General features: G+C 39.8%; 2 protein-coding genes across 5 annotated transcripts in view; one reads left to right on the forward strand and one right to left on the reverse strand.

Moving 5' to 3' along the window:
* Positions 1 to 9,033, reverse strand: part of LOC103381647 (protein tyrosine phosphatase receptor type E) — a 62,744-nt gene extending 53,711 nt beyond the window's left edge. For all 4 annotated transcript variants that reach the window (XM_017034730.2, XM_025057230.1, XM_008314111.3 and 1 more), the window contains exon 1: positions 8,889 to 9,033. The gene's annotated coding sequence lies outside the window, so the exon portion shown is untranslated. The remainder of the gene's footprint in view (positions 1 to 8,888) is intronic.
* A 1,152-nt stretch (positions 9,034 to 10,185) lies between these two features.
* clrn3 (clarin 3) lies at positions 10,186 to 12,111 on the forward strand. Its single transcript, XM_008314110.3, has 3 exons — positions 10,186 to 10,417; positions 10,513 to 10,698; positions 10,781 to 12,111. The coding sequence occupies exons 1-3, from the start codon at positions 10,186 to 10,188 to the stop codon at positions 11,056 to 11,058; spliced, it is 696 nt and encodes a 231-aa protein (XP_008312332.1). The 3' UTR covers positions 11,059 to 12,111.
* The last annotated feature ends 14,068 nt before the right edge of the window (positions 12,112 to 26,179 follow it).

The following is a 26,179-nucleotide window of genomic DNA, read 5'->3' on the forward strand; positions in this document are numbered from 1 at the left end:
GGGGGGGATAATGGCCACATAAACCACCAGCTCCCAGCATATCTGCTTCTAATATAAAACTGAAATCTCTGCAGACACCACCTCCTATACCCACCTCCCTCGTTCTTATCACTTACCCTTCATAGTTCACACCCAACCCCCAACGTATCTCCACAATAACCGATCACAGGCACAGGAATGCTGGGTGAAATGTTAAGCCCGGGGCATGTTGGGTTTTTATATCTGACTCTACGCAGATATGACAGTAACAATATGGGAGGGGGAGCTGCAAACGAAACACTCTGCTTCACCTCTCCCTTATTTTTTTAAAAGTCATGTAAAATCACAGACATGGTGGCAGCTGGTAATATCCAGCTACCGCCGACAAACTAATGAAAACAATCAAGCAAAGCTGTGGGAGTTCTGGCTGTTTACGGGACAAAAGTGCACCGGACTGAAGAACTGACTCATTGTTGTAGCTGCACAGAAGGGGATGATTGTCAACTGAAGCTAAACATGAAAAAAAAAAAATCAGTCTGTTAGCCGTAAAAAGATTTTTTGCCCTAACAGTGAAGGTGTCTCTTTGGTTTGCGAGCTAAGTGGCTAGCTCGTATCCTGCTGTACACAAACTACCTGATGTACTGTAACACTACAGTAAATGTAGCAGCAGCCAGAGCATCATACTAATTGTGCATTGCTTTACATTTAATACACATATTGGATTTCTTTCAAAATACTTTTGTGAACAAAAGTGATGAAATATTTGCTGTAAAACGACTGTAACATGTCTGTGCTCCACAAAGAAGCTCACTGTTTGTAGATGGAAACCCTAACAGAGTACGCCGCTAACAGAGCCAGCAGGCACAACATCTTCTATCTGCCTCCTCATCTTAAGGCAGTTCAGTCATAAAACACTGCAAATGAGGAAGTGTCTCAGAGGAAGGCGTATTCCTCCCCTAGGGACAGCAGATCTGATGATCACATCCTTTCCAGCGAAGGCCCTGTGTGCAGCCCGTTATGTCGACCCTGTGTCACAATACTGCTCAGAAAGGAGCAATTACAACATACATCACAGGAAGAATGTATTCACAATGTAAACAGGGAAATAATTACACGAGTAACAAGGGTACACTCCAAAGACACATTTGAGAAATCAGCCAAAGGAACAATGCATTTCACTTGTGCAACCTTGAAAACAAAATGCAAAGTTGGCTTATCTATAAAAGACAACAACACAGACACACAAATGAGGCCAGTCCTCTGTGACCGTTTTTGTAAAGCACCAGTGCAAGTTCTTGCAGGATAACAAATCTGTCAGTGTGCAAAAGATGCACACTACATGGAAAATTCCTGGCAGGGGACACACCGGTTTGTGGGGTTAAAAATACACATCCCATTATGCATATTTGTTTTCTCTCTCAGCTCCAGATGCAGCTGTGGCAAGGAGCGGAGGAAGACGGCATGAAACAATTCACAGTTCAGTTGGTGTGAAGAGCCACCCACTGCCTAATCTGGGTCTACAAAGAGAAACTGAGAGATATTCAGCCAGGGGACACCTCATTATTATGATCACTCTGATCTCTAAACTCCTCTCCCTCCATGTCTAGGCTCCGGAGGAGCTGCAGAGAAAATACTTGGGGCTTGACGATGGCTGTCTGTGATTCCTTGTTATCCAGCACATGGCTGTCTGGCTGCACATGGAGCTGTGAAAAAGGGAGGCGCCGAAGAAAAGTGCCAAGGTATAGCACAAAGTAGGCTGTTTAGGTTTATCTTTGGATGGACTAGGACAGCGGTTTTCAAACTTGGGGTCATGACTCCTCATGAGGTCGCCTGAATATATATTATAATATAATACACATAAAATGTTTACATAATAAGATAACTTATAATGCAGCTGCATGCTGAAACTCACGTTGTCTTCAAATACCTTCTCCCTTACCGTTATTTTAGATACATTAACAGTCTTCTTAAAAATGTTCTGCAAGAATTGGTGTTAAACAAAATGATAATGGCTCTGTTATCCAATTACTTCTGTTACAATCCACTGCTTATGGCTGAATCTCTGGGCCCGCTGCAGCAGATGTTGGTTATGAGAAACAAGCTCTAACCAGGCTCTAAACAAAACAAGCCATTTAAAAAGTGTTTCCTTAATGAAAAAAAAACCAAAACATTATGTCTCAGCAAGTGTGATTATGATGCACTGCAGCACAATAACTATAGATAACAGAATAGTAATGTGATGGGCTTGGTGTGTACAGAGGTGTGTTGAAGTATGTGGAGATTATCTAATTATAATAACATATAATATTGTTTGACCTGTTAATACTCTCATTACTTTAAAATGTCCAATAAAGATTAAAAGGTTATCAGCACTATACTACTGCCTACTGCAGAAAACAATGGAAGATGAGGCAGAGGAAGAAGAGGAGGGAGAAAAACAACAAGAACAACAAGAAATAGAAGAGGCTAAGGACAAAGAAGAACTAAGAAATAAGAACTTAGTGCTTATAGAATTCAATAACAGCTTCAAACTGACCTCATTATAGAAATGATGCCTTAAAAAGACACATTGGAATTGGAATTCACATGTATGAACATGGACAATTGAAAGAATCCCTGCACCTTACCCCAAAAAAATCTATATGTTCTAACCATAGATGAGCCACTAAGAGCTTATTGTACTTTTCTGTAGATCTCTCACTCTCTTTGACTATTTGCATTTTTTTCTACATTGTTTACATTTATCTCTTCTTCTAACCACAGATTTTGCAATACCCCCACGTAGTGTCTGAAATTACATCCTGAAACATGGACAGGAAGTCAATTATGTGAAACATGCTCAAGGTTCCACCCCTCATTTAATTTCCAACATAATAACTGATGCACACCCCCTTTAACCTTGGTCAGTTTTATCACCCTGGACAGCTCCGATTACCCTGCCATACATTAGCGCTTGCCTGAGCTGTGCAGGACTCTCAGCAGGCAGAACATGTCCACAAACCCCTGACAGTGAACCTGCCGCAGTACATGGCTGAACTCATTTAAGACGCACTTCATCACGAGAAGGAAAGCAGGAACGAGGCTTTGATGCAGTGAGGCCGTCAGAGAATCATCAGTTAACAGGTGGTTCTGATGAAAGACCTGACCTCGCACACAAAAAGTGACGAGCCAGACGCGGAATAAATGCTCATGTCATGTTGACTGTGGGTGACACGTAACGAAATCAGCGCTGTTTATTGTCTGTGTCAAGGTTGAAAATGAAAGTTTGCCATTTCAATAACGTGATTGAACTGAGGAGGAAATGTAGCTTTTTCAATTCCATCCAAACTGCTTCATAATCTTATAAAAAAGGACTTACATACGTAATGATCGCAAACAACCTCGCAATGAAAGAACCTTGAAAGAATGAATAGGAAAACGATGTCTTTTAGTCAGCATCTATTATGCACGGTGCACAGCACTCACTTATTTGAACAACCCCAGCAGAGACAGAGTGAGAAAGAACCAACCACACAGTATTTCTTCTCTATCCATCACTCTCACGTCCAGCAGCCATCTCACATCTATGTGATCAGCAGCCAAACACCTAGGGGCCTTTAAACTTCAAAACATCCGACATAACACTTTGATGTGCGACTTGTAAATAGGACTTGACATAAATGTTTTACTAACAACGGGGCATTTTACGAGGTGTAAAAGGCATCACAGGTGATATACTGCATATTCACAAATAGAGAAAGCACTTTAAGAGAGTACACATCCACCAAGGCCAATCAGTTCCCACAGGGGGAAGGCACCCTGGGACTGAAGCCTGGAATTCTCAGATCATTTCTTCTTGTCCCATAATCCATATAACTTAAAATTTAAATAAAACATATTTCAAGTACGTTTTCATAATGACTCTCCCACAGCTTGATCAAGTTTTATGATGTTTTTAGCACCATTTATCCAGTTTTGTATTCAATCATTTTGCTTGTGCATTGTGTTTTCGGAATGTTGTTATCTTGAAAGTGCCTTACCATGAACCAGGAAAGCTCCTAGTAAATCGTTCAGAGCGACAAACCAATTGCGACACTTAATGCTAAAGGTCCCATTTGGCTAGGACAGGACTTCAGCCTCTTTTTTTATTATTTTTATTACAGACATAGCTTTACTGGAGCTGTTTCAACTCCTCTCATGCTAAGTTAGCAATCAGTCTTACTTACAACTGACCTTTGGACAAGTACCATTAGCTTAATGTCCGCGCTGAGTGTAACCACTCAGATTGACGGAGAGGCAGATTATGAGGACATTTTGCACAAGCTATTATTGTCTGAATGTTTGTTGCACAGGAACTAAAATCATTCCGACATAATTCCAGTGCTTTATTTTTGAGAGTTGTTGAACTGAATTGAGAACTTGTGACTGTGTGCTGTTTGTAGAAAATGTTTCATAAATACTTAGCTGTTTTCAATTTACTTAAGACCTTGTTGACCTACTCTTGAAAAAAGATGAGGTAAAATCATTCTCTGAATGTTAAGTCAGAACCTGCTGCTCTCGGAATCACCCAAAGGCCAGGTTGGGTACAAAAACATAACAATTTAGAAGTTCAATACTGCTTTAGAGCAACATTGTACAGGAAAATACAACTGCAGATACAATGGTTCTCACAATCTGCACTGCTATTATCATAAACATTCAGCAATCAAGGAGTGTGTGGGTGTGTTGCCTAACATACATATGGTAACAACTGCCTCTAAGCTCAAATGAAAAACCCAAACCATGTTTGCAGACTGTTGCCATTTGTTTCCAACAGCAAGCCAGACATTTGCTTTTTCTTTGTCATTCATTTCAGCTAAATGAGGTAATGCTGAGCAAAGCGTGACTTAATCTAAGATGAAGTTGTTTGTGAGGCTGCACTCAGCCTTTCCCTAGAACGTCACCAAAATGGGTTGCCCTCTATCGGTGAGGCCAACATTTCTTACGTGTCAAGAAATGTTATGTCAAACAGGAAGTTTGTTTATTTTTTCAATCTATATAAGACAAATTGCAGACACAATATCTTAAGGTCCCAACAGGGTGTGTCTTTTCCTCTTTAGAGACTCATAAAGCAGCAGCAAGGTCATCTACTCAATGTCTCCAAAAAAAAAGAGAAAAGTTTGCAATGTGTTCATGTAATGACTAGCAGAAAAACAATAGAGAAACTATGTGCTGCCTTGGAAGTTTACACCCATAATACAAGTGGGAAGCTGTTGAATTGACAAACCCAAGAAAGCTTAGTGGTTTCCAGTCTGGAGATCGGGAACTCCTACAGGTTCTACAATGAAATCACAACAACAGCCTTTGTGCTTCCACCTACAATGATTCCCCTCACTTTTGTTTTCTAAGGAAATATTCTGTAGACAACATTTAGATAATGACAAAAAGGTCGCAAAATACAACTGTCTTACCTGGGCTACGGTCTAATCACCAACTAATTAAGTCAAAGCTTAACTGCTCTCTTACTGGTGCATTAGTCAAGATGATAAATGTTAGATCAGAAGGGTTTCAGTGTCAATTTAAGGATTTAAGCACTATTTTAAGAAGAGAGACAGCTCATCTTGTCAAATGATCGTCCCGCTCCTGTCCCTCATGCTCAGCCTCAGTTGTCTGAGAGGACTTACAATGCCTCCATTGAACAGATGGTGGGCGTGTTCTGATGGCATCTGAAAAACAGAGAACCTTGATCTTTATCCAGCTGTTTTAAGGCTACAGCGACACAAGTCTGTTGCAGCTGTAGCCGCTAGTAGACAAACACTCCTATGCCCTTAACGGTGGTAGTTCCGTGCAACCTCTGGATGTAGCCGAAGATCAAATGGTGAGAGGGGAAGGAGGTGTGTGTGTGTGTGTGTGTGTGTGTGAGGAGAGTGGGAGGCAGTGCTGGAGGTAGCAGTTTGCACAGCTGCACACTATCTCCCCAGTAGCCATGTGTTTTCAGAGTCTGCATTATTGACACATCCCTCTCTCTGTGACAACAAGTTCCTGCCCCGTCTAGAGAGACTAAAGTGAGGATTTCTGCTCATAACAAGACACGGTGTGTAGAAACTGACCCCTACTGCACCTCTGAAAACACCTTGTTCTAATAAACATGGTATGGCAGTCACTCTCCCAGTCTTGGCACTGTTTTCAACACTCATAAAAACCACAGACATGTCCAACATCCTGCCTCCGTGGTCACAACACTGACTGCTAACCACTGTCCGAGTTAGGTGACAATTATATTTTGTAGATTTGCATTGACACAGTCATTAGGGGTTCATTGTAACTAAATGGCATGGGATGCCGGATCAAAAGACAGAGTGGCAAGCATTCACGCTCTGGTATTGGCCACAAGCACAAACAGGCCTTTGGTTGTAACACGTTGCTAAAGGTTGAGTCACATTCTACAAGTGAGGTGAGACAAGAAAAGAATAGTCTACTGCATTCAAGTCCTGTGCATATCAACACTGAAGATAACAACGTTCAAAGTTAAATTACCAAGGTTCATACATTGACCAATAACTGACTAGGTCTACATCAGTGTCTCATCTTGTAATAATGCAGAAGGAACCTCTTCAACTTCAACCACTTCCCCAGTCTCTGTGTGAAAAAACACATACATTATGAGCCATCTGCCACACAGATTACAAAACTCTGAAAGTCCCAGAAGAAGAACGTACAAAATACCACTACATCAACTTCTGCTAAAATTTACAATCCACTGCAGTTTAGTTTGGAAACACCAACACTACGGGGAAAGATGGCTGAGTAACCTTCACTTCCTGACTGATGGTTATTCACCACAATCCATCAGCTATACAAATAAAAATACTTGAATGCTTACTTTTACTCATTTTCAACCTGTGAGCATCTCATCTCACGATAAAGGAGAAAAAAATGTTTTTACTCTTCACCTTTGTCACTTCCTGCTAATAGTTCATTTTGAATTTAAAATAAGTTGAATTAAAACACAACTTTCTATCTATGTGATAACTGTTTTTACTAATGGCATTCTTTTCTGATTACTCTTTTCAGGCCCGAAGACCACACTACATCCATTAAGCCCACCATGGGCATGAGTTCAATCTAGGAGCTTGACTAATGCTTTTCATTTTTTTTCTGTCTGTCTTCAATGAACTATGTTTGTCTTATAAGTATTTTTTCCATTGTAAAAAACATAGCAGCAAAAATAGGAAATAACTTGCCTAGAAAAGACATTCCCCATCATTTAAAATCCATTGTAACTAATATATATTTGCATAATTTTAACCTACAACTTTCCATTCCTATTTCTCAACAACAACAATTAGGCCTCACAGATATCACTGTGACAGGAGTGATTGAGAATTTAAAGCCAAATTCATCTGCCAGCAGCACTTATCAGACAGATGCTATTCTTCCCTAGGATTCGTCCTGGTCAGCAATGATATTTATTATTGCATCTCCATTATCTCCAGACAAAGCCATTGCCATTCTTTCCTGGGGTACATGTACAGCGCAGTGGAGGTGAACTGAAACGTCAATAACAGATGCAGACAGTTGATCTAAAGAACAGAACAGGTAGAGGCATAAAGTCTAGGGAGGAATCTAACTTCCAGGTCTGTTTTGACAAAATATGTAGACAGAGAAATGACTGACCCTTGCTCATGTTGAGGGTGCAGACAAATCTGGTGTTGCTAAGCATGGTGCAGTCACACCAACCTAACACACATTAAGTAATCATGATTACATATTGACAATAGAGGGCTTGTGGGCCAGCTCTGTTTTCAGTTAGTTAGAATGACGACTCTTTGGTCAGCAGTTCTCAGGATCAGCTGGCAACAAGCTCCAATTACCAGTGAAACTTTGCACATTTTTCTGTCATTTGTTTATTCCAGAGGCAGTGTCTGTGTCCAGCGTCAACACTCGGACACAGGTTGTCTGCATGATATATATTCAGAGCAATTACTGTGCCAGTAATGAATAGTGACAGAGGATTTAACCTCCAGAATTAGTCATGGAACTATTAACAAGGTAAAAAAAAAATGGAACTGGTGGAATTTAGTCAGTTCAGTCTCGGCATCACTGTGCATCTTCACAGTAGCTGGTAGAAGGCTTAGAGAACTGCTTTGAAAACGTACTTATATAATTAATCGTGTCAGCCTGGTCAGCTGTACCTTTATTTGCATGTTTTATGTTGGAGAAAAAAACCCAAAAAAAAAACTAGTGTTAAAATGCTTAGAAATGACGCTTCCTCATCAGCATCTTGCTACACTTAATCTGTTGCAGCGATGACGCTGATCTGTCACTGACCCTGACCTTTGGCCTCCCCTGGGAGTCAGACCTTTCCTGTGGGGATTTGGGGACATGTCCATATAGAATTTTGCAACAAATGACAGCGAAGAGTCAAACCTCGAGAGTAAACTAACAGGAACATAGAGAGAATTCCTGCGAACAGCAGTCGCATCAGATCCATCCATGTCATGTGAAGAACAGAGGATCCCCTCTGTCCACCGACATGTTGAAACCGGCTCAGCTGACAGAAACCCGCACTCAGCTATGGAATATAAAAACATTATTACAACTGGATAAGAAGTGGTGTGGAATAAAAGGAAAATAACGACTGGCTGGGGAAGTGGAGATAAAAAACACAAACGCTTCCTCCGTTAATATTGCCGTTCCCTATGTTGATTTTATCCACAGCAATGATGTTTGTGTTACAATCGTGGAAAATATCGCTACATTGATTCATAAATCAATTCATAAACCAACGGCAAATGATAACCGGTGCGCACCTGAAACGATCGTGTCACTCAGGAAACATTGAACAGGTATCACGCGTAAATACTACAAATTCAACATGCTACCACTCGACATGTGACTATTTGCCAGCAACTAAGGTGCGGGGAAAATAGAACGTTTCGCTCACTCACCTGATCGGTGCAGACTTGGAGTCCAGAACAGAGATTTTGTTGGAAAAGGCGAGGCGATGCTTCAGCTCTGCCGCCTGTCAGAGGAGAGGAGGAGTCAGTGTTTACTCCAACACAACACAGGCTGCTGGAGAGACAGGAAGCGGTGAAGAACCACGTCTGCTCACTGTTTGAGGGGAGAAGGAGACATCTTGTGGATATATTTGTTATTGCTACACTGCTTATTTATTTCTTTAGCAAGTGTTGAATCGAGACCCAAACACTGGCCTCTTGGGCAGGTAATATTTTATTTGAATTTTAAGATTATCAATGATGTGTTCTGGTTTTTATTTTATGTTTTTTTATTACGACTGTCAAACAATTAAACATTTAAATCAGTTTGATCAGATGTAAATCAACCATAATTCACTTCAGTCACAGTAAATCATGATTAATAAAAAATATAGACATTCCTTAATTTGACAAAAAAAATTCTCTATCTATTGCTGGAACAATATAACAAATAACATACTTTATACAACTAACATACAATACAACATACTTTAAATGAATGGAACTGTTAATATGAAAAATGTCAAAAAAATTACATTTACAAAAATATTCCTCAAACTTTTGCTGTTAATAAACAATGCACATCATTCTGCCTATGGGTTAACATTTTTAATCTGATTCATCTTCATGAATCTTCAAATGAATTAAAGAGGAAGGAACAGCTCTCCTCCTGACTTCCCCTTTTCAAAGTCCTCTCGTCTAAACAACTGCCACAACCCAACCACGTCAGCAACACATACATATAGTCAGACCATGATCAGTCTAATTATAACTTTTTAGTAACTCATTAACTGCTATGTGTCTGATGACACTGCAACACCAAGAAACAGACTTTGGGTCGATGGCTTTAAAGTGTGAAATGAAAAGATGACGTACACACATAATTACTGTGATAGTGCTGTGTCTTGTATGGTTTTGTTGCTCAAGTGATGTTGGCCTGCTAATTATTTGTTGCTAACTTTTAAAAGAAAACTTCAGTACAATAATCTAAAAACAGCTTGACAAATGATGTTGGTTGAGATGGTTATTTCTCCCTGTTTGGGAAACTATTTGCTGCCTCTACTATGACAACCAGGCCTACCCCTTTCAATGGTATCAAAGGTCACAGTCATAACCAAGAGATTTTATTACCTCCGTCCAAATTTCAGTGTACCGGAAAGGCAACACAAGCTCGCACACACGCACAGGTTCCTAGTGGGATTCTGCTTTTGTGCCTTAATCTACACAGGAATACAGGAATATAACCACAATGCCTTCAACTGCAAAGACTCTATATTTCTTGTCCAGTGCTTTGGCCTCTGCCATATCTGTTATTGTACTAGGGATCAGCATGTCACAAAACTGGGCTGAGACAACCATGGAGTGCGCACGACAAGGAGAGGAACTATTCAACGGAACAGCTGTCCTTACTTTGAATCTTTTCGATGGAATAATTGACAGGGTTTCTTGTGGGAACTTTTTAGGTCATGATGAATTTGAAGGTGAGTTTTGGTGGTTTCTAAAGAGCGGAGACAATGTATTTGGTTAGTTTATAATTGGACTATAATGCCTTTGACTGTACTGTCCTTTTTATCAGTTATTCCTCAGCTCACAGATGTAGGAACTACCCAGGTTGTTCTGCACGTTCTCGTCTTGCTCTTTTTGGCCTTGTGTTTGCTGTTTTCAGCAGTCAACATTCTCATCAGTCTTTACAACAGTGTCAGCAACCCCTACGAGACCTACATGGGTCCTATTGGAGTCTACGTCTGCGGTTCACTAAGCAGTAAGTGACAAAAGAACAAAACATTTGTTTAAAAACAGCTTCTTCTTTGACAGCCCTATTAATTAATTATTTCCTCTGACAGCAATCCTGTCTGTGCTAGTGCTGATCATATATGTGGTGAACGTTATGGCCACCAACATGGCAGAGGGTTTGGTGGAGAATCTTAATGGCAGTTCTCCTGCTCACCTAAGGAACATAACTTCATGGATGGGGCTAGGATACTACCTGGTCATCTTATATGCCCTACTAAGTATGGCTGCCATTGGAGTGATATACATGTATAACAATACCACCTATAAACATAAAAGAGAGCAGCAGAGACCGACTGAAGACGCACCGAAGGAGATAATGATGTATTAATGACTGGAGGCTGCTGCTGTGTGAAACAAGGGAAGCTCAGTTATTTTGTGTAAATCTTCTCTGTTCTTCTCGCCAGCACAACTTCCAAAACCTGCAGACTACTCCCAGAAAATTCAATTTCTAAATTCCTGAAGTTCCTCATTGTCATTTATTTAAAAAAAAAATCAACATATCTGAAAAATATTAACATGTCTGAAAAACAGAGCGTTATGTAATCTCATGAATAAGTACAGCACAGTGACGTGTACTGATACATCGCTTCGTACAACAACACTGTCTTTCGTTTAGACTCCAGACTTGGACACAGCTGACGTAGCCAAAATTGTGTCCATTTGTATACCTCCAATGCTCTTGTAAGATCCTAGGAATTCTCTGGTGTAGGGCAAGGGGGAGTTTATTAAATAATTGTACATGTCAGGGTACTGTAGGTCTGATAATCTGTCCACTTTGCCCGCTTCAGTATTCATAAAAACCACAGCTGGGACATGGCAGGTAATATTTAGCCTATCGTATTTAGTTTAGTATACCCACAGGTTTAAAATGTTAAAATAACTCAGGCTGCCTAAAAACTACACCAGTGCAATAATGTTGTGCCAGCTTTTACCGTAAATAATATATATATATATATATATATATATATATTTAAGTTGAGCTTCCCTTGCTGTTCTAGAGCAATCCCCACTGTTTTATCACTGTGTTGTTCTTTCTGATGAAAGAACAACACAGTTTGGAGTAACTTACTGTCCAGTCTTTGTAAATTCGATGGATTTTGAATTTAGAAATAACATATAACATTACATATAACAAATTAAAACCTGCTTTATTTTTGTTTATAAAAAACACCATTGTAAGTGTGATGTCATGTTTATGTCATGTCATGCCATTTTATATACAGTTATTATTGTATGCTGTATTTTGTTCTTCATGAACACTCCAGGTTTTGGTATACTATTTGATTTTTTTTTTAATTAAAGTGATATTTTATTTTATCGATAGCCACACACCAACGTTATACAGCGGCTCGAAAATAAAGTTGTACAACTTCTGAACGCATTGTATATGTATCTGTGTCTTATTTTGCGTTTCAGATTTATTCGCGTTTATGCACAACATATTCTAAACTGCTAAGATTGTGTTGAATATTGTTTTAAATAATTAAATTGAGTTAGAGAGGTGAAGAGGCAGAAGAAAATATGCAGCCCTCTATCTCAAAGATGATGTAAATGTAAAACCACGGTCAAGAGTTTATTACAAATACTATTGTTTAATGTCGTTTTAATAAACTGAAATATTAGAATGTTTTTATGTAAAATATGTGGATGGTAGAAAAACTTTTTTTTACTGTCTCTTTTTGTTTCTAATTTTATTTTTAATAATGTGGGTTGTTTTTTTAAAAAAGCTACTTCTGTGATTGTTTCTGCAGCTTAACATTGATCTCTTCACAACTTTGAATACATTGAGTTCATTTTAATTACAGTTATTTGCACACACTTTTTATTTGTAATGGACATTTAACAGCATTTAGATTGATACAAACCTTTAGATATCAGTGGAGAAGAACCAAGAGACTTCTGGGTAATCCCTGATAACAGATATAGAGTTATCACAGATCTGTTTGAACATTGTTTGTGTGAAATATTTCAATAAATATGCAGTGCAGATATATACAGTGACTGAAACAAGGCTTTTCATCCTCTAGACCAGTGGTTCTCAAACTGTTGTACGTGTACCACCAGTAGTATGTGAGCGCTCTCTAGTGGTACTCGGGGAAAATTCACATTTTCACATCCACATTTTCAACTGAATAAATCTGAAACATACCATGCACAATTAATACAACATTTAAACATAAACATCTTTCTAAGCATTTCTAAACATCTCTCCTGTGGTGGAAGCTAACGGGGAAGGCCTACGCTGCTATATGCTAATGTTGGTCATCATGGTGGTACTCAGAGAGCTCCATGTTTTCTCAGGTGGTACAGAGGAGAAAACGTTGGAGAACCACTGGTCTAGACCAGACCTGAGCAAACGGTCCATGCACCACATACTGCCTGCTGCACTTTCTAATCCAGCCTGCCAAACACTGCTACAAGGTGTGATAAAGACTGATGTCAGTCCTTCTGTTTCATGCATTATGAATATTTTATTCCTATTATTTTGTCCAGCATTCTACATCCAACTACTACTGAAGCCGCCCTACCAGGCAATTGTTGAATCTCACCCCTCCCACCTCCCCTTTGTCCTAGACAGTCAGCATGCTTTGTCCCTGGTCTTCTAACACTCTTGCAGTTGTGATTCACAGGGCTGTGTTGACATGAGAGCAGAGACAAGGTGTCCTGTTACTGTTTCCCGTGTCCCATCAGTCAGGGCACAAATTCTGTTTGGACATGCCCTTTCCAGCACCTTTCAGCCCCGAAACGCCTTCTAGTTGCCTTCAAAAGAACCACTCTACCTTCAAGTCCTACACTTCAAGGGAGTTGTGGAAGGATGCAGCAATCAGCTTTGTGGTGGACAGCATGAATATGTATTAAATTTCTGAGAATGCATGCTGTCTACAATGAATCAAAAGCATTTCAGGCCTGTCAGAAAGGCTGTTAGTGGAGGGAAAAGTCCCACATGCCTTTCCAGGTGTGAAGGTGCTGTGCAAAGTCTGTGAGAAGTGGTTCTTTTTTTCAGTGTTGTTCCCAACAAAATAAGAAACTTACAAGTGCTTCATCAAACTTCTACTAAAAATAAAACAAAAAGAAACAGTCCTAAAGCTGGCACAGGTCTACACTGTGAGGCCAAAGCAGGTGGTTCTCTCCAGAGGAGGTCGCTTCAAACGTGTCACTGAAAAAGCCTGCTGTGAAATGAATAAGCTCCTCACAACAGGTCAGCTGTAACCATCAGAGACCATGTTAATTCATTGTGTAAATTACATAATTTGAAATATTATTTATAAACATACATGTACGTATATATAGACAGACACACGTATGTCTATACCAGGGGTCACAACGTGGTGCCTGGGGGCACCTGGTAGCCCCCATGGACTACCTAAGGTGCCCGCGGGCTATGTTCTAAAAATAAAATTAGTCAAAGTCAAAGTGGGTCAAAAATTGTACTGTTTCTGTGCTTTTTAAATCAGTTCCACCTGCTACGGTATTCAAAGAACTGATTATTATTACATTGTTGGGGAAGTCTGTATCAAACAAGTAGCTCTCCGTATGACTAAGTTCCCTGGAAGTAGCTCTCAGTTTCAAAAAGGTTGGAGACGCCTGGTCTATACTGTATATACAGAAATATCTACACCCTATCTGATTTCTAAATTTATTCCCACTTAACATCTTACATTAATGCATTTAGCAGACAAGAAGAGGATTAACAATCACACAAGTGCACTTTAGTATCTTTAGTAGCGGTGGTGATAACAAATGAAGGTTCCTTTTAGAGAATGATCCGAGGAATTTAGAATAGATTAAAGATCCCCTGATGCTGCGAGTAAACCTGTTAAACAGCTGCCAGAGGAGACATTTAATTGTATCTTTTACTGATCTTCTGGCGTGTGCACTGAGGTGTGGAATAGCTTGAACAGCTATTGAGAGGTCCCACTTCCCGTTTGCTGTGCAAACATTGATTGAATATAATCAGCGATGGGCAGTAAGTAAGCTCTTCCTCCCTGCGTACTCCCTGTCTCTTGGCTCACCAGAATGAATAAACCCAGGATTATGCAGAAGCCCTGAGCTCTGACCACTCACTCTGTGTGATAGGATTAAAGCGGAAACTTTTTGTACCTGTGAAACCCTATCCTCCCTGCTCCCGCATTACAGAGGTCTGTGAAACAGACACCTCCAGCTGCAGGGCTGGGGGCCGGGGGGGTCACGAATTCTCAGCTATGGAGGGACAGGGTCTGGGCTTCTTCCACCTTTGGGAGGTGGTATTTCTTCAGAAGGATAGAGCATATATATTCAAGGGCTTTCAGGTTTAAATTAATGGGATAAAAAAAATGAAACAGAGGTTCCTCATTTTTATATGTTTAGTGGGCATTTGAAATTATAGTTTGTTTGAATTTTATAAATAGTCGCCACTTTCTTTTACTAACTTGAGGCAACATCTAGGTCAATGTTTAATAATCGTAATGGGTAGTTTTTAGCTTTTTGCTCGGTTCTTGTTTAATTATGGCTTTTTCTAGACTTTTAGTTCTATTTTTTTTAAAGAAAACATTTGGAGTAATTTCTAAAGTTTTTATGTATATTTTGACTGACATCAATCTATAATAATAATAATAATAACAACAATAATAATAATAATAATAATATAATGGTTGGATATTTTAAGTAAATGTAAATGCAAGAGAGATAATTTATAGAGTAAAGTAAAAGGACACCAATATAATAAAATATGATTTACCAAATCAGTAATATGCTTTGATCTGGACCTATAAACATGCACAGCTCCCAAAGTAACTGTGCTCTCTCACACACTAGTGCTGCGTGATGCTAAAAGGTGGACAGGTTCTTTATTCATCTCTGTCATTAATCTTAATTTGTCAGTGAAGGCTGAGGTGAAGGTGGAAGGAAGGAGAGATGGAGGTGAAGGGGGTGAGGAGGAGGAGGGGGGCTAAAAGGTAATTGCACCCCTGCTGCTCCATTATGGTGTCATTCCTCTGTTAACAAAAGATAAGATCTTCTCCAAATCACCTGAAGCCAATTCTCCACTTTACCTGGACAGGGACAGAGAGAGAGAGAGAGAGAGACAGAGAGAGAGAGAGAGAGAGAGAGAAGAAGACAGAGGGTCTGTCCAGCCATGTAGGAGACAACATGAGATGATCAATCTCTGCCTGGATTTTACAACCAATCAGTTCACGTGGTAATGAAAAATCCTGCTCTGCATCTGATGCTGAGTGATTTCATACAGTTAGTGTGATGGATGGTCAGAACGCGCTGAGCACTTTCCCTGCTTCGTGCCACTTGACACCAGTGCTGATTGATGCGCCCCTGATTGACAGGTGTGATAGATACCAGTGGGAGAAACACAGAGAAACACAGTTAACCTAATGACACAGCACCGGGTTGACTGAATTGGCGCCATTTGACCTGGACACAAAAAGAAACACACACGATTAGCAACAGTAAATCTCAGGGGGCTGTTAGGAAAACAGACAGCTCTGTCATACACTTCTGGGAACTCTGGTAGATTTCAAATATTTTCAAATACTCAAATCTGTAGGTGTGTGGTAATTAACTTAAACAGGATTATGTTTTTTTTCTGACTCTAAATGGATGATTTGTATGAATGTGAATTTGAACAGTTGTCTCCATATGTGGCCCCATGATGCACTGCTGAACTGCCAGGGTGTAGCCTAAAATAAATGAGTACACGCTCAAATATTTTTCTTGTCTTTTTGTAAATGGTCTGTACATATATTGCCATGTTTACACACTCCTCTATCATTGACAACTGACTACCCAAAGCACTTTATACTACAGGCATTTGCCCTTTTCTAGGGCTGGCATAGAACTGACCGAGACTGGAGTGAAACGCCAACCTTACACTTCATTGTTCCTTGAATCTGTATTGAAATGTAATGATCTTTGAGTTTCAATTTACTCATAGTTTATTATCTGTGAGACCTGGGCCTATTCAGTTACTTGTATAGACAACACTGATATTCTCACAGGAATGCAGAAAGACACATAAAGATTTTCTTCAACAGCCCTGAGTCTCCATCTTTTTTTCTTTTTTTCTTTTTTATAGTTTTTATAGCTGTCATGCTTGAAGAATAGCTCTAAGTATTTGCAGAAAATAATTACTAGTTTTTGGACCTATGAAGTGAAACTGGACACATTTCCATTGCACATCTAATGTACCACAGCACAGTAGTTTGGACAAGGTGTAAAACCACTGCACTACCTTCTACAGCCACCACATACATTTTGCATCCAGTAAAGTTAGGGTAAGTCACCTAATTATTGGGATGTTTACTGTTTACCTCACCTGGACTGGCATGGTGGATGTGTTCTTGCAGTACAGTAGTTTTTACAGCATTCAATGAACTTGATTATATTTGTGACCTTGATGTTGCTGTGTGTTGAATCTGTCAGCATAAAAGCAAAGACCTCACCTTAAGGTCCAGATATCACTGTTTACTGACGTGGTGTGTAATAAAACCAAGGTGTGGGCTAAATAATAAAATGCAGTAGGACTAGTGACTCATCTTTGCTGGGAAATTTTCCACTATCTCACATGTAATTGGTGAAATGATTTACTGACCACTGCTTTATAATGGCCACTGACTACACACCTTCAACACTCCTAGGGTGGAACTAGTTTTCACAGCAGGAGTGCCACTTTAAAGAATGTAGGAAAATGTGTATTTAATCACCTACTTTGCCTTTTTTATTTTTCTTTATTTACCCATGTGATGTCTTGTGAGTACCGGAGTACTTAGCCTCTAGTAAAACCTGTTTAGATGTCGTGTTTTTTACGTAAATGGATCATGGGAAGTTTTAACGTTTTTAACAGTCACAACTTTACACCTCTTGAACCTGAATAGACCCTGAGCAGGGCACAGTGCTAAAGCTGAAACACCAGGTGGCAGCATTTAACAATTAAATAAATCAAATACTTATACTACTGCTACATATTAAACACAGTGGAAGCCATTGCAATCCAGGTATTGGTAAAAAGTAGTTTATATTTAATTTAATGCAACCAGAAAATATGAGGCATTATTAACTAGATTTTTAACATCAGAAACATAAATAAAATGTTTTGTTCTTTTGTTCTTTGTTTTTTAAATAAATTAAATGTTCCCATTAAACATGTGATGTGATGTAACTTTTTTTCAGCACTTTCAGGGTTCATCTTTGTCTCCCGGAGATAAAAGGTTTTGGGTGAAGGAGAAGCTGTGGTCGTCATTGGAGCAAGACATGAATCCATACATCACAGACTCTCCGCTGTAACTGAGACACTCAGTCAAAGACTCCAATCTGTTCTCCAATCCATAGGGCCATAAAAACTACAGATTCCAGCAGTAACAGACTGGGACAGGACATAGAAAGTACTACACTGCTTTGTCCAGAATCTACTCATCCTTATCTAGAAATGTTTCAGTTTCCGGGTAAATATGTTTGACTTATTGGCAAGAATTATAAAAGATAAACAGTTGTGTTAAAGTGTTAAAGATGCTCCCCTATTTTCTGTATGCTGCTGTACATTGAGTTTTCTTTATGACTATGTCTCCTAAAAAGCTGCTAATGCTGCGTGTCATGAGTGCCTGTCATGGCTCTCAGAGCCCCTGACAGCACTGAGTGCCTTTATAGAAGCCAGATGGGAAGAGGTGCTGGAATAAAGTGCATCAAGTGCCCCCTATTGAGCTTTATGAACGGATTAAAGGATTTGCAAAGCCCTGTCACAAGGCCGTCAATCACTGTCTCCACCGGCTGAAATTTACAACACTGACCGCAGGGGAAAAAAAAAACAAGAGGCTTTTGTCATAAGGGATATAACTTCATCTGTCAAGTGGTTCACCACATCAACACCTTGAGCGATGAGAATAAAAAACAGAGATTGGAGCCACGATACAAGGGACTGCACATTTTCACGGCCTCACACAATACCTGCAGTTTTCCTCCAGGAATGTTGCTGCAATTCAACACCTTTACGCCTCTGCTCCACTCTTCACATTTCCCAACTTTCCTAAGCTATGAGTTGAAGTGGCATCTAAGTCATTCAGGGTGCATGGATTTAAATGCTCCTCCAAAAAAACAGAGACTCCTTAAATGCAGCATTTGACATCAGCGCTTAAAATCTGGCATATAAAAACAATACAGCCTCTACAGGGGGCGATGTTCTCTGACAGCCAGCTGGGACACATGCTGCCTGACTACTGGAAGAACAACAAGTGCTTCAGGCCAGTTTACATGTGTATAAAACAATATGTCTGTAGAAAACCAGTAGAGGACGTTAACCAGGTTTTTGGTTCATCAAAAAGTAAAAACTAGAATGTGGTTTTAAATCCAGACATTGGACCATGTTGAAGTTTAATTCTTATGCCTTTCAACATCAACCATCTTCAATCATCAATCTACATCAATCTTTTAGCCTGTACTGGGCTAGTAGTCACTCTGCCCCCCTCTAGAGATAATCTTTAAATACAAAAATATAAAATTATTTTCTGATTTTTTTTCTTCATTTTCTTGTGTAGGATGTATAAAACTGCAGTAGTACTTCAGTAGAGCAACCAAATACAGCTAATGTTATATTTGTATAATTAAAATTTCCTTCTAGAGGGAGACAATGCTTGGATTTGAACCCACACTCCAGGTTCCACAGGTCATGTCACTGTCACAGTCAGAAAGTCACATGCTTAGTTTCAGCTGTTATGTTGTTATATCTATAATTATATATATATATATATATTTGCATCCATACTGTAAGTATGGATTCAACTTCCCCCATTAACCCCCCTTTAATTATGGGTTGATATCAGCTTTCTAAGTTTGTTGTTCTGTGTCAGCTCATCACCTCCTGCCTGAGTGTCAAAAGAAGGGAGGAAGAAAAGGGAGGTTAAGACGGGAAGGAGAGAGCAGCTGGCAGGAGATGGATCAGGGTGGCTGAAGGGATCACCTTGCCAAATCACTGTGAAGGACCCTGCTCTGTGCACTTAGCGTCATGGCTGGAGCCAACATGCAGTGGGGTATAGGTATCCCTGAGGCGACACTCAGACTCTGGCCTCCCTACCATTGTCATCTGTCTGTCTCTCAGCCTCTTCATCTAGCAATCTGCCTGCAGCGAACTTACTTCCTCCCTCCACATTCTTCTTCCCTCCATTACCCTGAGGAGGAGCAGGGGAAGTTGTGCCAAAGGGGGCTTCTAGGTGGGGTCAGGGCTGTATCTATGTCAGACCCTAAATGTTCGGGTCTTGTACTAATTAGATCATCTGTCAAATACTATAAGCCACCAGGACGTGATATCCTGCCTTATATGCCCTCTAAATAAAAGGCGGAGACCTGTGGTCTGAGCTCCAGGATCTATGACAGTGATAGGATGCATGCACACCTCAGTAAGCAGAATGACAAATATGTCATCATCCCAAGACAGGGTCTGGCTGGGCCGTTTCAGTGAGTGCACCCGTGTCAGGGTGATGTATGGACACAGTAACACAACCTCGGAGAGGGCATGGGGGAGGGAGGGAGTGTAGCGCTGCCAACCTGCCTCACAGGTTCTGAGCAGGAGAATAGGGGCCACATGTAAACATTTGAGATGTGTCACTCATTTCCCCCACCGCTGATTTCTCTCATACCTGGACACTGCCTGCCAGCACCAATTTGTTCTCCACTGGAGCTTTATTTAACTCTGTTTCTAACACTGTGGATTACACCTTCAGAGGTTTGTCTCACAAAACTCCGCCCTTTGGCTTATTGTACGTTTTTCCAGAGCTTCCGGAAAGCCTGCTCTGAGCCTCTTGATGGGTATAGGCTCGGGAGATCATTTGTGAGAAAGAGTGAGAAAAACACTACGTTTTTGAGGAATTCCTTCCCCCGGGGATCACTAAGTGTTCTCTATCTCCCCTCAGTCATTCAGAGAGTTGAAACTGGAGATTGTAGCTGACACTTCTCTCACTTAGAATCTATCAATCCATTTATAGAAATAAGTGCATTTTTCAAAAGCTTCATTCAATGTAACCAAACTATACGTTTCTCTTGAGAACGTTCTCTTTTTATTGCTTAAAGATGGCTGAAAGACAATAACATAATAAGTAATTATTGTCCTTAAAATAGAGAGCTCAAAATATGAAAACAGAATTAATATTATGCTTTATTATCATAAATACCATAAAAAAATTAAAAATAGTAAAATTAAAAGATTTTACCTGAAGGCAACATCAAACAGTGTTAAATTTTGTGTATTCCTGCAAATCTGATTGACCAAGGTAATCAGTGTCACAACCTGCCCAGCAGAGGCCTCTCTCCACACTTGAGTCAGAAACCAAAAACCCCTGTCACCATGGCAAAGTTGTATTGAGACAGAGAATCCAAAGACACAATAAAATTGGAGATGTATGGGAACCATCGAGGTAGAAACGTCTTCAGTGATTTATCCCAGCATGCCTTTCCCACTTTAGGGACTCAGACATGTCTACATGTGCAGATTTAAATGTGAGCTACAGGTGACGGGGGTTTAAAAATGACCCTGACAGAAACTGTGAAATATGGCGACATGAGTGTACATTCTGTCAAATGGGTAAAATATCATATTTATAACACCGTACAGTGAACCCCTGCCGGCCCCTGGACCACTGCCCGGCCCAGTAGAACGCTGTGGAGAAGTTTTCCCTGATAACTGAATCTGTTGTCTGTTGTCTATTTCTAATATCTCATGCTTTTCAAATGCTTTCTAATCCTTTAAGAGTGACACAAACACTTAACAAAGGAATGCTTCTTCACTGAAGCACAGCCCACTGAGAGCAGAGGGGAGCTCTTCTTGCCATGAGATGTCAAAATAATCAGCTCAGGAGCTGGCAAGACCTCAAAGAGGTGCAGAGCCGTCATGTACAACACAGCCAGAACAGCACCTCAAGTGTGTGTGTGTGTGTGTGTGTGTGTGTGTGTGTGTGTGTGCGTGTTCAATGTTTTTATTTAAATGCACAAAGACTCTATTAACTACAACAAACAAGGGAAGACAGAATTATGAACCCCTTAAAATGAATCATTAACTAAGAACCTTCCCGGAGTTTTTAATTAAATATTTTAATTTAATTAAATAAATAATATCTGTGCAATAATCTGGGCATTATTTGAATTCAATCTGTGCAATATTTTGGTCATAATTTTTTGCACTAAACTAATCTACTGTGGAATATGTGATTCGGTGTGTCATTAGGAATATTCTAAATACGGCTGAACTTCAAATTCATATTTTTGGCTTTACATATGCATGATAATATCTGATTCCATCTTTTTTAATTAAAACAAACAATACAGTAATGAAGTACTTCAGATTGTAGGATCCTAATGCTGAACTTTACATACAGAGACAAAACAGGTATTCTTTTACGTAACTCCAAGGTCATAAACATTTACTGAGTTATGGATCAAACCACAGTGAGTTATGTCTTGAGCAAAAACAATAGTGAGTTTGGCCAAATCAGATAGAAATATACCAAGGACAGATTCTATAGATTATAAAAAAAAATGGAATTGGAAACAAGTGTTTAGGGTTAGACAGAAAGAAGACACATGTAATCCCCAATCCCTGTAGCTAAATACTACAGTACATTTAGTACTATAATATTTAAGTACATCCTGAATATTTTCTTAATTTATTTTTTGTAATTTAACCCTTATTTCTTGTCAGATGTAAAGTTTCTGTGAGGTACTTTTATATACAAAGCACATTATACCATTTCTACATAGAGTAAATATGTTCTAAAATAAAACTTTGAAATATGTTTTGATAAATTATGATTTCTTTTTGTTAGACTACAGAACATCCTGGCCTTTGCCGAGGAAAATAACTGTTCCAGCACATCATGCAACACAAAACCAGGAACAGGCTGAAATACACAGACAAAAAAAGTCATTTTGAAAGTTCTGCTTTCCTGCTCCATAAAACACATGCAGAAAAGTACTACACATACAGTGATATTACGTGATTACTGTTTAATACTGTGCCCCGTGTCTCCACCACACATGAACATCCAGTGCTGTTGACAGTAAATAAGAGTCTAACCTGTCCTGCAGGTGTGTTTCTCCCTCCAACGGCTCCGGAGAAACAGTAAAGTGAGAGCAACGTGAAAGCGTGTGAGGTCGTCATCTTCACTCTCACTGTGGAAGGAAGAGAGATTATGGAGAAATATCAGTTCATGAAGAGACTGTCATGGCCCTGCCAACTTTTCAATCAAGTCATGTACTTCCTCATTTCTACACAAGCTTTTCTCTTCAGGATCAGCGTGCAGAGTAAAATTGCCCGCTGTTGGGAAACGTCAGGTTATATGATACGGACTTTGGCAGAAAAGTGCGATGAAAGATGCTTTGTCTGTGAGAAGTTCCTTTTTCTGTCATGCAGAAAAGCTGACAGCTCCAAAACCTCTGGTATGAGCCAATTTTTGTCGTTGTTTTTTCTAATCTAAATCAACACAACACTCCTGATCAGTGCATGAATACACTGCACCCCCGTGCTGCCACTATGACAGAATTAACACAGAAACACATCATACATTGACTATCCTTTCACAGCGGTTTGGTTATATGCCTTAGAAGACACACAGCGTTTTCGTGCATCTGCAGCTAAATGAACCTTTGCTTGTTGCATCAGTCTCGGCCACGATTGATCCCAAGATGACTTTTAAACCCTCGTTCATGTCCGAGGTCAGAGTGTGCACTTCAGCAGATGGCTCTTTTCATTAAACCTGAGTGCCTGATGATTGGGGTCTTCATTACAGGCTCCCCACTAATATGGGTCTGAGATGATTGCCCATGTGGTGGTTAAATATAGTGGCCAGACAAGTTGTCCCCCACTGTGTAATGAGACAAGTCACTAGAGCTGGGACCATTAGGCTGTCAGCGCTTGTACCATTACACACTATTAAAAACAACACAACTCTGTGATTCATCTCTCATTAAATTTATTGGATGGAAAGACTGATCTAATTGTGGAAGCTGTCCGACCCCGGATTCAGTGGATACTTTTTTGTACTGCATAATAAATATTAAGGTTGTTGGTGAAGTACCAGATTTTTATATAAAAGGGTGCAAACCTAAAGTAGACCACATGCAGATTGGTGCTTTGTGTGCTTTTTGCTTTGTGTCATAGCTATGGTCTATGGTCCCGAGAACAGAGAAAGACTAATTTAAATTTTAGGTTCTGCCATTATTCTGAGAAAATAGTTTTTGAGTTGAGATTTCAATATTCAACAGTTGGCAAAATTTAAAAAAAAAAAGTTCAGAAACAAAATGTTATGATTTTAATTCAACATTCTGACTAACCTATAAATGTTAAAATGTTCACACCATCTAAAGAGTGTTAAATCTGACTGTGAATTTTCTGTGAACTTTCATTTATTATAAATTTAAAAATGTGTAAAATGTGTGACGTTTCACTAGTGGTTGTCACATTTTTCTAAGTCAACATTGATTATAAATCTATCTGGTGACTTATGTGTCGAGTAACATAAACATTTTGGACAAAGTTATAGAATGAGTCTATGAACCAGTGGTTATTAATTTAATATTTTACTATTTACATTCTTTGTCTGACAGTGGAGAAATATCTTTTTCTAGTTCTGTAGGAATCACAGTGTTTTAAACACATTTCCACAATATTTTGAAGCATTAGCTGTGAATGTGTTAAAAAAATGTCCTATTTACAAAAAGATGGCGCTGCAGAAAAAGGTGTGGAACCACAGTGTTAAACCCTAACCTCCAACCAACAGTCCCGCTGCTCACGGTCACAGGTAACAGAGAGTTGACGGGACCTGACCAAACATGTCCAGACAGCTGAGGAGCACCGAGACAGAGACACAAAGCATCTGTGTCTGCTCATTTGTGAAGGTCATTAATGTCTAATCATATTCAAATGGCTCCTCTGGAGCCTGTATGCAGATGAAGTTCTCAAGGACTTGCCCTACAGGGTTTGTCCCAGGGCAGCTTTCCCCTCCTGGTTTAAATCCCCCATGGGCTTGTGAACATGTCGGGGCCCATCACCCTGCAGACAGGTAGGCAGGTCTCTGACTGGGGTCGTCCACTGGACTGGCAGACTGGGAGAGCTACTGTCCCCCTCCCTCTCATTGTGATTTAACTGCTGATCACAAGGCCCATTAACATAATGATAAGAGATAGTGACACCTCCCTTTGAATTCTATTAGGCAGCCTGAAAGCTGAGTGTAATGAAAGGGATAATTACACAATTTATTTAGGGAAGGGCACTGACAGTAGCACAAAGCTATCAGACCTGGGCCTGACCCACCTCATTAGGATGGAGTCCCATCAATCTTGATGTCCCTGTCAGTGAGTTAGTCGCTGGCAGTTTAAGGTAAATAGAAAAGTGTGTCTGCACACAATTTGTTTACCAGCCCATCGAAGCTCGTCAGGGGGCTTTTCAGAAACAATTTTTGTTTGTTTGAGCCTAAAACATAAACAGAATTTGAATATGCCTGTGAAAGGACATTTAGCATCTATTCACAACCCCTTTGTCATAGCATTGCATGGCTAATGTAAATCATTTTTTGACTTCAGAAAAAATCTCCACCGTTTATTGACTTGACCTTAGATATTTTTTGTAGTTGGCTATATTCTATTTATTGAACTCCTAACCTTTTAGCAAGATGGTACAAATCTATGTGTTGTGGTAAGGTAGTGGTTAGCATTTGGTTGATGCTCCTTTCTGACTGTTCTGTTTTCTAACACCATTTCATGAGACTGTGACACACACACAGTAATCAGTGTAATGTGTCCATTTCACATGTACAGTACTGTCCCTCAGTCTAGGTGTGTTTTTGAAGCCAAGGCCTGAAAAAACATACTTTCCTCTGTGCTGTATAAAAATACCTCTTTTTCAAGTGGAGGCATGTCTGCACACTTTAATGGATGAGCAGCGCTGTCAGTCACACACACACACACACACACACACACACGCGTGTACGTGGGCATCCTGGATTATGTCACACTGCTGGTATGCTCGTCCTTTGACAACGGCCAACAGTTATAGTGAGGCAGAAGTTGTTTTTCTCTAGAAACCCAACAGGAGTTACAACGGCACAGGGAACAAATGAGCGATTGCTTCAGGATTGTGCAGCCAAGTCCGTTTCCCCTGAACTGCTGCATTCCTTGTGTTTATAGTTGACACACACACTGTTTGGGGTTGATAACAACACATAGCATATGCTGCGAGCTGATTTGTTTGAACACTTGTTGGACACAAACAGATCCCCACCCCCCTAAAATGTATTGGGCTGCATGCATTCAGGATTTGAAAATATAAATCCATATTTATAAAGTGAGAAACTTATGCACGACAATTGTTTCATAGGCGGTGAATGAAATGCTGAAGCCCGGAGCAGAAGTTGATTGTGATATAATTACATGCTTAGGGGCTGATCAGCTTATCATTGTATTACATCTCCTCGATTCAAGCAGTT

This window comes from Cynoglossus semilaevis, chromosome 8, assembly GCF_000523025.1.
Source record: "Cynoglossus semilaevis isolate Cse_v1.0 chromosome 8, Cse_v1.0, whole genome shotgun sequence".
NCBI lineage: Eukaryota > Metazoa > Chordata > Actinopteri > Pleuronectiformes > Cynoglossidae > Cynoglossus > Cynoglossus semilaevis.

What these genes read in the sequence shown, in the direction of transcription:
- clrn3 (XM_008314110.3), top strand. Translation starts at nt 10,186, where the DNA reads ATGCCTTCAACTGCAAAGACTCTATATTTCTTGTCCAGTGCTTTGGCC. An exon ending in AGGTCATGATGAATTTGAAG is followed by an intron (nt 10,418 to 10,512) that starts GTGAGTTTTGGT and finishes CCTTTTTATCAG; the next exon opens with TTATTCCTCAGCTCACAGAT. An exon ending in CGTCTGCGGTTCACTAAGCA is followed by an intron (nt 10,699 to 10,780) that starts GTAAGTGACAAA and finishes TTCCTCTGACAG; the next exon opens with CAATCCTGTCTGTGCTAGTG.